This window comes from Carassius carassius, chromosome 18 (assembly GCF_963082965.1).
Source record: "Carassius carassius chromosome 18, fCarCar2.1, whole genome shotgun sequence".
Classification (NCBI taxonomy): Eukaryota; Metazoa; Chordata; class Actinopteri; order Cypriniformes; family Cyprinidae; genus Carassius; species Carassius carassius.
Window position 1 is genome coordinate 9,703,352 of NC_081772.1, and position 12,679 is coordinate 9,716,030.

General features: G+C 42.1%; 1 protein-coding gene and 1 long non-coding RNA gene across 4 annotated transcripts; one reads left to right on the top strand and one right to left on the bottom strand.

Annotated features, from left to right (window-relative positions):
* The first annotated feature begins 18 nt into the window (after positions 1–18).
* Positions 19–1,462, top strand: LOC132092320 (uncharacterized). 3 transcript variants are annotated; one of them, XR_009422216.1, is made up of 5 exons: positions 19–77; positions 197–697; positions 855–968; positions 1,055–1,144; positions 1,326–1,462. It is a non-coding gene; the product is annotated as an uncharacterized LOC132092320 (long non-coding RNA). The 3 variants fall into 3 exon arrangements; XR_009422214.1 differs by having other exon boundaries at positions 1,323–1,460; XR_009422215.1 differs by having other exon boundaries at positions 1,283–1,408.
* On the bottom strand, positions 1,206–4,214 carry LOC132092318 (proteoglycan 4-like). The gene is made up of 7 exons (XM_059498495.1): positions 3,697–4,214; positions 3,429–3,512; positions 3,081–3,217; positions 2,794–2,947; positions 2,588–2,689; positions 2,134–2,259; positions 1,206–1,761 (listed from the first exon to the last, which is right to left on the bottom strand). Exons 1-7 carry the CDS (start codon positions 3,971–3,973, stop codon positions 1,643–1,645), a joined length of 999 nt encoding a protein of 332 aa, XP_059354478.1. The 5' UTR covers positions 3,974–4,214; the 3' UTR covers positions 1,206–1,642.
* Positions 4,215–12,679: the final 8,465 nt, after the last annotated feature.

Genomic DNA, 12,679 nt, shown 5'->3' on the forward strand with positions numbered 1-12,679 from the left:
CACAATTCCGATTCGGTCAGATGACCTCCCGCAGACCAGCTCCTCTCATTCAGACCTTGGCCAGCTGCCCTCACAAGGTGGCACACATTACATTATATTCTTTCAGACTAATGACTGTTCTTTAACTGCTCTTTTTTTGTTAGATGTTGGTTGGTTATTCTTTTAATGCACTCTTCTGTGTGTTCTTCAGGCTTAGGCATGTATGAGAGTACTGTTTTCCTTGGAGCTCATGAGGAGGAATCAGGAGGATGCAGTGTGCCCACCACCCCACTACAGATGGTCTCTCCTGGAATTTACAAATCCATGCATCCTAATAGTAAAAATAATTTTCTAATTATCTTGGAAAAGTCCAGGATTATGCAGTGGCCACTTTTTGTGCATTTTTAATTTACTGAGAATTCAATCGCTCCTTCAAAATGGCAAACACAGAGGGATGTAAAGCTATATCAAAATAGTTTTTTAGTATCCGATTATATACCTAATTCTCTTCACTCTACCATTTTCCAGTCAGTTATCTCATTATCTTTTTTCTAATACATTCAGTGACAGTTTTATCAGAGACTATGGCATTTGAAGCAGTTGAGCTTGCTTCTTAGTCTGTGCCCATGGTGAGCACCTCCACACCCGGCCTTAGTGCTTCTGCAGGCCCTAGTGGAGTGGAGGATAGACACAACATGTTCATGGATGCTGGAGACGGGTAAACATGAGCCCTTAAATCTACCCACATGAGACACTGGCATCACAGTTTACTTCCATTGTTGTGACATAAGTAAAATTTGAGAGATCAGGTACTCCGTAATGGAGGTGTAGAATGTGTGTTTCTTAAAATAACTGTCTGATAAATATTTCTGCAGTGCTAAAGCTTCACTTGAGGCTGTGTCACAGACTGAGGCGGAGGAACCAGCCAATCCTTCAGGTTTAGGCCAGTCTGCCTTCCACAAGCCATGAACATGCATGTAGTTCTGCAGGTTCAAACACACTCACGCATATTAAAATGACGCAAACCTCCAATATCTCATATCGATTCACAAACTCTGCATTATATCTCTTTCAGACACAAGCAGCTCTCAGCCTCCTAAAGTTCGACCGGGATCTGGGAGACAATGAAGTGGTGGTCGTGGTTCAAGGGGCTTTGTAAAGAGAGGTAAGAATATGAACAATTTTCTCCACTGTGGCAAATATCTTTATTTTTATTTTTTCAGACATTTAGTTTTTAACCCACCTGTATTAACACAGTAAGATTTAACATAATCAAGTGGATTCGACCTCTTTCTTGCTACAGGTGGCATTACGGGTGTGAGGGGAAGTTTTGCAAGGTGAAGCAGTTCTGAAGAAACACATTCTGAATGAATGGCACCAGAAGAACACAGCCATACCTTTGTTCTACTTTAAGACTTCAGTCAATGTACAGTATTATAATTTTTGCTTGTTCGTTTAATGCTCTGAGCAATCCATCAATGATATTTTAATGATTTAATATCTGTGCAATAAAATGTTTCAAAGGAAGTCTTTGTTTGTCCCTAATTCCATCTCCAAAGATGCAGCATTAGTATCAAAGGTTGTTTTGCACTGCACCTAAGACAAGTGCATCACTAGAAATATACATTTACCACATACGGCATGAGGGAAAGAGACGAAGGACTCAGTTTTTCTGGGTTTCTGGGCATTTAAAGAAGCTGGTTGCAGAGTTTTCCTTTGGACCTGTAGCAGGTTTGAGGATCATTGGTCTTTCTCTTTCCATTTTGATGCTGTAATAATTGTCTGTGAAAAACAGGAACAGAAATTGAGAGCGTTTTAGTTGATAAACAAACTCTAAAAAAATAATTATTAGTAAATATAAATATTAGATGAATAACTTAAATTAGAAAAATTGCCTTGGCAACTTAAAAAAGCACAATATATATATAAGATAAAAGCTAATGAAAAATATTAATCAGTACTATAAAAGTATATAAGTAATACTAAAATACTGGCTGAGAGATATATTAGTCTGGCTTTCAGTTGTCCTTCATGACAAATTTAGCTGCGTTCTGACATAAATCTCCACCCTGGTTGAGAAATTCATTAGCTGTAAACTGAAACAGTGCTGGGACAGAATCCAGTACCAGCTTTAATGAATGACATAACACTCACTTTGAGTGAATACATAATACTTGTATCCCTCTTTCACCCTTGAGGGTACAGACACGGCTGAGGTCACCATGGTTGGAAATCCCCTCCAGGTCTTTGAGATCTTGATCACTTGACCCAGAGCTGCAGCTGGGAAAAGAAAATATCCTAAAATTAATCCGTGTTTCTGTGTTGAAGCTGTGTTTCAGTTAAAAGGTTTAAGGTCATTTATCTGGTCTGTTAGGCCTCACATGGAACAAAATTTCGTGTTTGAAGTCTTGGTGAAACATCTGTTCCAGGAAGTACTTTACATGGTATTTTCACTTTTACACGTTTGCACATATACTTGTCTACACACAACTTTCCCTTCTCCCTTTACGTCTAATTTTTATAATTTTGTCATTTTAAACATGATAGAAATGTAATTCTGCGTTGTTTGAAATGGCATTAATTTCTAATCAAATTTGTGATTCTTTACCAGCTTGTCGTCTGGCTCTGGTCCTCACTGTCGGCATAGGAATTCTTGTCATTGTCCCACAATTTGGAGTAATCTGATATGTGTACTTTTGCGCCATCCCACCTGCAGAAATCAATTTGAAAATCAACACTTGACACACCTAATAAAAACAAGAACCCAAAGTGTGCTTACAGAATATACATGTACCTTTTTCTTTTGATTCTTACCTCTTTTGAAGAAGATTACAGACTCTTTTCTGCTTCTGTACTTGGGTATAGGTAAAGCAGCTGTGATATAACCAATCTGTCCGAAGCCTGTGCTGATGTGTTGGGGAAAGCCAGGATCCATCACAGCATTCTCAAACCTCCAGTAGTTCTTTCCCTATGAAATAGGTGCAAACGGAACCTATCAGCTGTCACTGAGCATTTAATTTGACACCACTTCTGTTCTAATTTTCTGTGATTCTCAGCCTGTAGTGAATTTAAGTGTTTTATCCTAATGACTATCTATCAACCTTGAAGAAGTAGGTTTTGCCCTGGCAGTTGCAGCTGGTGTAAACCGTGTCGATGGGAGATGGGATTCCCCACACACTTGTAATTAACTGCGGAGGATCAGGATTTCTATGTTTGTCCAGTGTCCAAAAATAATGTCCTACAGAGAAGAAACCAAAAGTGGCATTTTTTTCACACTTAACATTTGGTTTCACAGTTCCCTACACTTTGGAACTTTTTTTTTCTTCAAAATTGATGGGAATTGAAAAATTGATTGATTAATCTTTGTAAAATGGAAAAGATAAATGCTTTTTGAACCAAAACAAATAGTGTAATTATAAAGTGAGTATGTTGTACCACCTGGTACTGACCTCTGAACACCACAATGGTACCATTTCTGAGAGTTGTCAAACCACTGATTGGACGACCACTGCAGAGGTTAGTGTCATAATCATCTGTAAAAGGAAATAAAAAAAAAATAAAAAAACAAAGTAATACAATTATCCTTTCTTAAAAAAAAATTCATAATTGAAATCATTCTAGCATGAATGTGTCAACACAGTTTTCAAATGGGAAGCTAGAAGGCTCTTGGTGCAAACAAAATTTGCCACAATAAATATCAAACGTAAAAAATCTTACCAGCTTGATAATCTTTAATACTATCTGTTTTGCCATTCATGTCTGAGGTAGCATTAAGAGGTTTTTCTGCTGGTCTAATTGTAGCAATGCCACTAGGATCATTGGGAGTTTCCTTTGGTTCAGATTTGTCATTCTTCTCCATACTAGGTCGAGTAGGATTTTTTGTTGGTTTCACTGGAACAGGAGAGGATGGTGTCTTATTTAGAACAGGGGTAGATCTAAGGACCTTGACAGATGAGAGTTCCTTTGGGTTTTCATTCTGTGCCTTGGTAGTCATTTCAGTGACAGAATATTCTGCTGGTGCTGTGCTTGTAGGACCTTCAATTGGTGCTGTACTTATAGGATCCTCTGCTGGTGCTGTGCTAGTAGGAACTTCAGTTGGTGCTGTGCTTGTAGGGCCTTCCGTTGGCACTGTGCTAGTACGATCTTCTTTTGATGCTGTGCTAGGACCTTCATTTTGTACTGTCACTGAAGGACATTCGGTTGGCGCTGTGCTAGTAGGACCTTCGTTTGGCACTGTGCTTGTAGGACCTTCTGTTACCAATGTGCTTGCAGGACCTTCTGTTGGTGATGTGCTAGTAGGAACTTCTGTTGGCACTGTGCTTGCAGGACCTTCTGTTGGCACTGTGCTTGCAGGACCTTCTGTTAGCACTATGCTTGCAGAACCTTCTGTTGGTACTGTACTAGTAGGACCTTCTGTTGGCGCTGTGCTAGTAGGACCTTCTTTTGGCACCGTGCTAGTAGGACCTTCTGTTGGCACTGTGCTTGCAGGACCTTCTGTTGGCACTGTGCTTGTAGGACCTTCTATTGGTGCTGTGCTAGTAGGACCTTCATTTGACACTGTCCCTGAAGGACCTTTTGTTGGTGCTGTGCTAGTAGGACCTTCATTTGGCACTGTCTCTGAAGGACCTTTGGTTGGCCCTGTGCTAGTAGGACCTTCTGTTAGCACTGTGCTTTCAGGACCTTCTGTTGGTGCTGTGATAGTAGGACCTTCTGTTGGCACTGTGCTTGCAGGACCTTCTGTTGGTGCTATGCTAGTAGGACCTTCTGTTGGCACTGTGCTTGCAGGACTTTCTGTGCTTGCAGGATCTTCTGTTGACACTGTCCTTGCAGGACTTTCTGTTGATGCTGTGCTAGTATGACCTTCTGTTAGCACTGTGCTTGCAGGACCTTCTGTTGGTGCTTTGCTAGTAGGACCTTCTGTTGGCACTGTGCTTGCAGGACCTTCTGTGCTTGCAAGATCTTCTGTTGGCGCTGTGCTTGCAGGACCTTCTGTTGATGCTGTGCTAGTACGACCTTCTGTTGGCACTTTACCTGAAGGACCTTCGGTTGGTGCTGTGCTAGTAGGACCTTCTTTTGGCACTGTGCTTGAAGGACCTTCTGTTGGTGCTGTGCTAGTAGGACCTTCTATTGGTGCTGTGCTAGTAGGACCTTCATTTGACACTGTCCCTGAAGGACCTTTTGTTGGTGCTGTGCTAGTAGGACCTTCATTTGGGACTGTCTCTGAAGGACCTTTGGTTGGCCCTGTGCTAGTAGGACCTTCTGTTAGCACTGTGCTTTCAGGACCTTCTGTTGGTGCTGTGATAGTAGGACCTTCTGTTGGTGCTATGCTAGTAGGACCTTCTGTTAGCACTGTGCTTGCAGGACCTTCTGTTGGTGCTATGCTAGTAGGACCTTCTGTTGGCACTGTGGTTGCAGGACCTTCTGTGCTTGCAGGATCTTCTGTTGACACTGTGCTTGCAGGACCTTCTGTTGATGCTGTGCTAGTACGACCTTCTGTTAGCACTGTGCTTGCAGGACCTTCTGTTGGTGCTATGCTAGTAGGACTTTCTGTTGGCACTGTGCTTGCAGGACCTTCTGTGCTTGCAGGACCTTCTGTTGATGCTGTGCTAGTACGACCTTCTGTTGGCACTTTACCTGAAGGACCTTCGGTTGGTGCTGTGCTAGTAGGACCTTCTGTTGGCACTGTGCTTGAAGGACCTTCTGTTGGTGCTGTGCTAGTAGGACCTTCTGTTAGCACTGTGCTTGCAGGACCTTCTGTTGGTGCTATGCTAGTAGAACCTTCTGTTGGCACTGTGCTTGCAGGACCTTCTGTGCTAGTAGGACCTCCTGTTAGCGCTGTGCTTGCAAGACCTTCTGTTGGTGCTATGCTAGTAGGACCTTCTTTTGGCACTGTGCTTGAAGGACCTTCTGTTGGTGCTGTGCTAGTAGGACCTTCTATTGGTGCTGTGCTAGTAGGACCTTCATTTGACACTGTCCCTGAAGGACCTTTTGTTGGTGCTGTGCTAGTAGGACCTTCATTTGGGACTGTCTCTGAAGGACCTTTGGTTGGCCCTGTGCTAGTAGGACCTTCTGTTAGCACTGTGCTTTCAGGACCTTCTGTTGGTGCTGTGATAGTAGGACCTTCTGTTGGTGCTATGCTAGTAGGACCTTCTGTTAGCACTGTGCTTGCAGGACCTTCTGTTGGTGCTATGCTAGTAGGACCTTCTGTTGGCACTGTGGTTGCAGGACCTTCTGTGCTTGCAGGATCTTCTGTTGACACTGTGCTTGCAGGACCTTCTGTTGATGCTGTGCTAGTACGACCTTCTGTTAGCACTGTGCTTGCAGGACCTTCTGTTGGTGCTATGCTAGTAGGACTTTCTGTTGGCACTGTGCTTGCAGGACCTTCTGTGCTTGCAGGACCTTCTGTTGATGCTGTGCTAGTACGACCTTCTGTTGGCACTTTACCTGAAGGACCTTCGGTTGGTGCTGTGCTAGTAGGACCTTCTGTTGGCACTGTGCTTGAAGGACCTTCTGTTGGTGCTGTGCTAGTAGGACCTTCTGTTAGCACTGTGCTTGCAGGACCTTCTGTTGGTGCTATGCTAGTAGAACCTTCTGTTGGCACTGTGCTTGCAGGACCTTCTGTTAGCGCTGTGCTTGCAAGACCTTCTGTTGGTGCTATGCTAGTAGGACCTTCTGTTGGCATTGTCCCTGAAGTACCTTTAGTTGGCCCTTTGCTAGTAGGACCTTCTGTTGGCACTGTGCTTGCAGGACCTTCTGTTGGTGCTGTGCTTGTAGGACCTTCTGTTGGCACTGTGCTTGCAGGCCCTTTTGTGCTTGCAGGACCTTCTGTTAGCGCTGTGCTTGCAGGAACTTCTGTTGGTGCTGTGCTAGTACGACCTTCTGTTGGCACTATCCCTGAAGGACCTTGTGTTGGCACTGTGCTTGCAGGACCTTCTGTTGGTGCTGTGCTAGTAGGACCTTCTTTTGCCACTGTGCTTGCAGGACCTTCTGTTAGTGCTGTGCTAGTCAGACCTTCTGTTGGTGCTACGCTTGATGGACCTTCTTTTGGGTTCTCATCAGCAGGGAGCATGGTGCTTGCATCTGGAGAGGACAAAACTATTATAATTATGGTCGACATGCACATTAAAAATCGTCTTTGCTGGGACATCAGTTTGATAAAATACAAGTTAAATGTTTAATTTTGCAATCAGCAATATATTTTTGTGAACAAATGTTGCTTTTTGTGGAATTTTGAGTATAAACAGTATACAATTTTTTGTCTGCTGTATAGTCATCTGCTTTTTCAAATGTCATAACCAAATGTCAATGTAAACTATTTTATTATTCCTTTTTCAACAAGTGCCATCACAGGAAAAAAAATAAAAGATGATGAGTGACAAAGAGAAACTGTCACATACCTGGACTCATTTTGTGTATTTTTGCCCCTGTGACCCAGTTTCTGTCTTCCGTGTTCGGTTTGATTAGTTCCCAGGTGTGTCTATTCTATTTCCCCATGTGTTCCATGTCCCGGTTAATTAAGTCATGCCATCCACCTGTGTTTTCCCAATTATCCCTTGTACAAAAGCCTTGTCCTTTCAGTTCTGTTTTGTCGGGTCTACTCGTCTACTTGTTACTTGTCAACTTGTCTACTTGTCCACTTGTTACCTGTTACTTGCCACTTGCCACTTGCCACCTGTTATTTGCTACTCACCTTGCCTATGTTTGATTTAATAAATCCTTGTTTCGTTTATCCCTCGGCTCCGTGTTCCTTCCAGCAGCGTAAGGCGTGACAGAAGACCCGACCCAAAAAGTAAAAAAAAACTGCGTGTTTTCCCTCCGTTTTGTTTTCCGTTTTTTTCTTTCGGTAGTGTGTCATGGATCCCCTCTATCGCCCCGAATACCTCCTCCTCCTGCTGGAGCAGGAGGGACTTTCTCTCGAGGACCATACTAGACGGTTTCTCTTGATAGCTAATGCCACCAGCTACCCGGACCACGCGCTCTGCACCTTTTATCACGCCAGCCTGAACTCCAGGTGCAGAGCGTTGTCGCCCGAAGATGGTCCTCGGGAGGATTTCGCCGCATTCATAGAGTGGAATCTGGTGAGAAATGGGTCACCTCTCACGGTCGGCCCAATGGAGGATCTCGCCAGGTCCACTCTGGACCCAGAGCCCAGCCTACAATCTCCCCACGGTACGAGGCATAAGCCCGAGCCCACCGATGACGGAGAGCCAGAGAGCAACCCGTCAGACCTGGTGCGAGAGCCGGCGACACTGCCCACCACGAGGGAGCAAAATGTGGAGCGCCAAATGGGTCAAAATGAGGGGGTTTCCAATTCACCTATGCCAGATCCTCTGTTAAGCCCAGGACGGGCTCCTGATCTTCCGTTAAGCCCAGGACGGGCTCCTGATCTTCCGTTAAGCCCAGGAAGGGCTCCTGATCTTCCGTTAAGCCCAGGACGGGCTCCTGATCCTCCTTTAAGCCCAGGACGGGCTCCTGAACCCCCGTTAAGCCCAGGACGGGCTCCTGAATCCCCGTTAAGCCCAGGACGGGCTCCTGAACCCCCGTTAAGCCCAGGAAGGGCTCCTGATCTTCCGTTAAGCCCAGGACGGGCTCCTGATCCTCCTTTAAGCCCAGGACGGGCTCCTGATCCCCCGTTAAGCCGAGGACGGGCTCCTGAACCACCGTTAAGCCCAGGACGGGCTCCTGAACCCCCGTTAAGCCCAGGACGGGCTCCTGATCCTCCGTTAAGCCCAGGAAGGGCTCCAGCCCCAGAGCTTACTCCAATGCCTGCTCCTCCAAAATTCATCCCCTCGGCTACACCTCAGTCCTCGGTCACTCTGGCCTCACCGCGGCCTTCCGGATCCACATCGCCGCGTCAGTCGCCAGAGCCATCAGTTCCGCCTAGGACCTCCGGCTCCTCCCCGTCACCCTGGCTCTTCGGCTCTCCGTCTCCGCCTCGGGCTCCTCCTCCACTTGCTCCGTTGCCGTGGGTCGAGTCCCTGGAGTCGGTGACCATTCCTCCTCCATGGCTCCTTCCACCGTCGGCCCCACCTTGGGCCGTTATGGCTGTGGCCTGGGCCCTGCTGGGTACCTCCTGCTTCAGATCCTTCCTGTCTCCTCCCTGGCTCCTCCCTCCGTCATCTCCTGCCTGGCTCCTTCCTCTGTAGTCCCTGTCTGCTGGCCCCCTCCTGGGAGGCTGTCCTCCACCGGAACCTCCTCCCAAGTTCCCACCCACGCCTCCCTTTGTTGTTTCTACGGTGCGAGGACGCACCTACCGGGAGGGGGGGAGTACTGTCACATACCTGGACTCATTTTGTGTGTTTTTGCCCCTGTGACCCAGTTTCTGTCTTCCGTGTTCGGTTTGATTAGTTCCCAGGTGTGTCTATTCTATTTCCCCATGTGTTCCATGTCCCGGTTAATTAAGTCATGCCATCCACCTGTGTTTTCCCAATTATCCCTTGTACAAAAGCCTTGTCCTTTCAGTTCTGTTTTGTCGGGTCTACTCGTCTACTTGTTACTTGTCAACTTGTCTACTTGTCCACTTGTTACCTGTTACTTGCCACTTGCCACTTGCCACCTGTTATTTGCTACTCACCTTGCCTATGTTTGATTTAATAAATCCTTGTTTCGTTTATCCCTCGGCTCCGTGTTCCTTCCAGCAGCGTAAGGCGTGACAGAAACACTCATCTCCAATCCCTTCATCATTTTTCATCTCCTCTTTGGAGGTTTCTACCAAAAAAAGACCTCACAACTAAACTTTAAGAATACTGTTACTACAAAATCAACAGTTGCATGAAGCAAAAGATCAATACACTTGTATTTGTTAATTATTTGTGACAAAGCTAAAGTACTTATACCTGTAGACTTTTTCTTTATGTTTAGGCATAAGTTATCGGTCCTTTGAGCTGTGGTGGCAGTGTTTCTTGGTTTTAAGGTAGTATCTGTGACAGTCACAGAGATATAAGAGTAAAATCATGGCAAAATTAGAAGCATGCAAGTCAAGTCACCTTTATTTATATAGCACAGCTTTACAGTGTTAAACAAATGGATGGATGCATCTGTAATTCCAAATTTCTGTTGTTAATTATTTGAATTAATAAATATATATTACCATTCAAATGTATGGGGTCAGTAAGATATATTTTTAAAGAAACTAATACTTTTATTCTCCAAAGATTAATTAAATTGATTAAAAGTGAGAGTAAAGATTTAAGAGGTTACAATTATAAATACCGTTCTTTTGAACTTTAGTCATTGGAGAATTTTGAAAAAAAAGAAAGAAAGAAAGGACTACTAAGCAGCAAAAACATGATAATAGTAAGAAATGTTTCTTGAGCATGAAATATTACGATATATATACAGTAAATATTAGCATATTAGAATGATTTCTGAAGTATAATGTCACACTGAATTCAATTCAAGTTTATTTGTAAAGCGCTTTTTACGATACAAATCATTACAAAGCAACTTTACAGAAAATTAAGTTTCTACAATATTTAGTTGTAGCTTATAAGTGGTGACTGTCAGTTTGTGTGCATATGACTGGATTTTTCAGAAAAATGTTTACAAGACGTAGTCAACCAGACGATGAACATTATTAACAGCAATTATTATATGATGCAATCACACTTGTAGCAATATTTGTTAGTTCTGTATGTTGATTCAGGGTTGAATCAACAAATCAACATTGAAGACTAAAGTAATGGCTGTTGAAAATTTAGCTTTGCCATCACAGGAATAAATCAAAAAAATTTAAATGTTACATTTATTAAAAAAGAAAACAGTGATTTTAAATTGTAATAGTATTTCATAATGTTAAAGCATTTACTGTATTTTTGATCAGATACATCAAATACATGCAAATGCATGCAGCCATGGTGAGCATTAGTGACTTTGAAAACTTTAAATCTTCCCAACCCCTAATGTTTTATATTTCTGTATAGTAATATGTATGCAGTTTATATATTTTTGTAATCAGTCATTTTGCAAATAATATACAATTAGTATCATTTGTTGCAAATCTATTTACAACCAATCTATTTAAATATTATTTGATTCAGATATGCTGCAGTTTGATTAGCTTCTACACACACATACTCTTTATAGTTTACAGTCAAGCACATGCTCTCATAATCAGTGCAGCACTATTAATATCGCAATGACAAAGATTGTCTCTACAAAAAGGCTCCCCGCATCATATAGATAGATAGATAGAGTCAAAATTTTTAATAATTACGTTTTTTTTTTGTAATGATGTTATACAAAACAAAAACAAAATAAACTTTATTTCAAACATTTGACTGGCAGAGTAGATAGATACCCTGACTTACTTTGATCTGAAGAGCTTGTGGAGGCATATAAAAACAGCAGCACTAAGGACAGATATGTAGCCATCTCGGCTGCTCAATGTTGGAATCACCTAAGAGAGCCTGTTTCTTCAACTGCATTGATCTTCACGTTTATATAGAGACAGGGTGCGTTGGTTTTCCCCTGTCTGTCCAATTGTACAGTCAGTGATGAATTAGTAATCGTCTCGTTTTTCAAGGGTGCGGTGATCCACATGGACAAACAGACTTGAAGACCCCTCCTGAAGAAGAAAACATTTACAAAGTTCGCTGGGTGACATCACAGACTATTCCCATTAAAATGTTCCAGATGGGGGAAAAAGGTTAGACTTAAAAATATGACGTTATAAACAGGTGAGAAAGATTGGAGTGTACTTTTTACCCTTTGCTGGTCCGGATCTGTCTGGCAATAAATATCAAAACAGAAATTAACCAGAAAATTTTTTAAATGGCAGAATGAATAACAAAACATTTGACGACTCTTAGAGACTAGTTATTAAGTTTGAAGGGTAATACTTTACAATAAGGTTTATTAGTTAACATTAACTAGTTAACATGAACTAAGCATGAACAATATTTCTACAGCATTTATTATTTCTAGTTAATGTTAACTTCTGCATTTACTAATGCATTATTAAAATCAAAAGTTGTACTTGTTAACATTAATGCACTGTGAATTAACATGAACTAACAATAAACTGTATTTTCATCATTAACAAAGATTAATAAATACTGTAATAAATGTGTATTGTTTGTTCATGTTAGTTAAAACATTAATGTATTAATTAAATAAACATTAATGAATAAATAAACATTAATTTATTTATGTTCCTGTGGCTCAAGTGGTAGCGCATTGCGTTTGTGGCACAAGGTTGTGAGTTCGATTCCCAGCCAGGGAACACGTGTTAGGTAAAAACTGTTATACTGAAGGCACTGTAAGTCGCTTTGGATAAAAAGCATCTGCTAAATGCATAAATTAACAAATGGAACGTTATTGTTTGCAGTTATTAATTAACATTATTTCTCCTTACATTTAAATATTTTCCTATGTGTGTGTGTGTGTCTATATATATATATATCGTGTTGTTTATATTGCACGCATACTTTTATTTTATTACTCATTTTTTTCTTAACTTATCTTCCAGACCAGTTTTAGCATAATAAAAATAATAATAATAATGATAATAATAATAATAATATAGTACTATTACTTCTACTACTACCACTTATAAATACGTTTATAAGTAGTTCAATAAAAAACACCAAGAAATAGCTCTTTTACAGTTTGGTCAACCAACCACCACACCACCGACGGGAAAACCACTGACAATATTTCGGTGGATACGAGTCAACTAAACCTATACAGTGGACTTTAA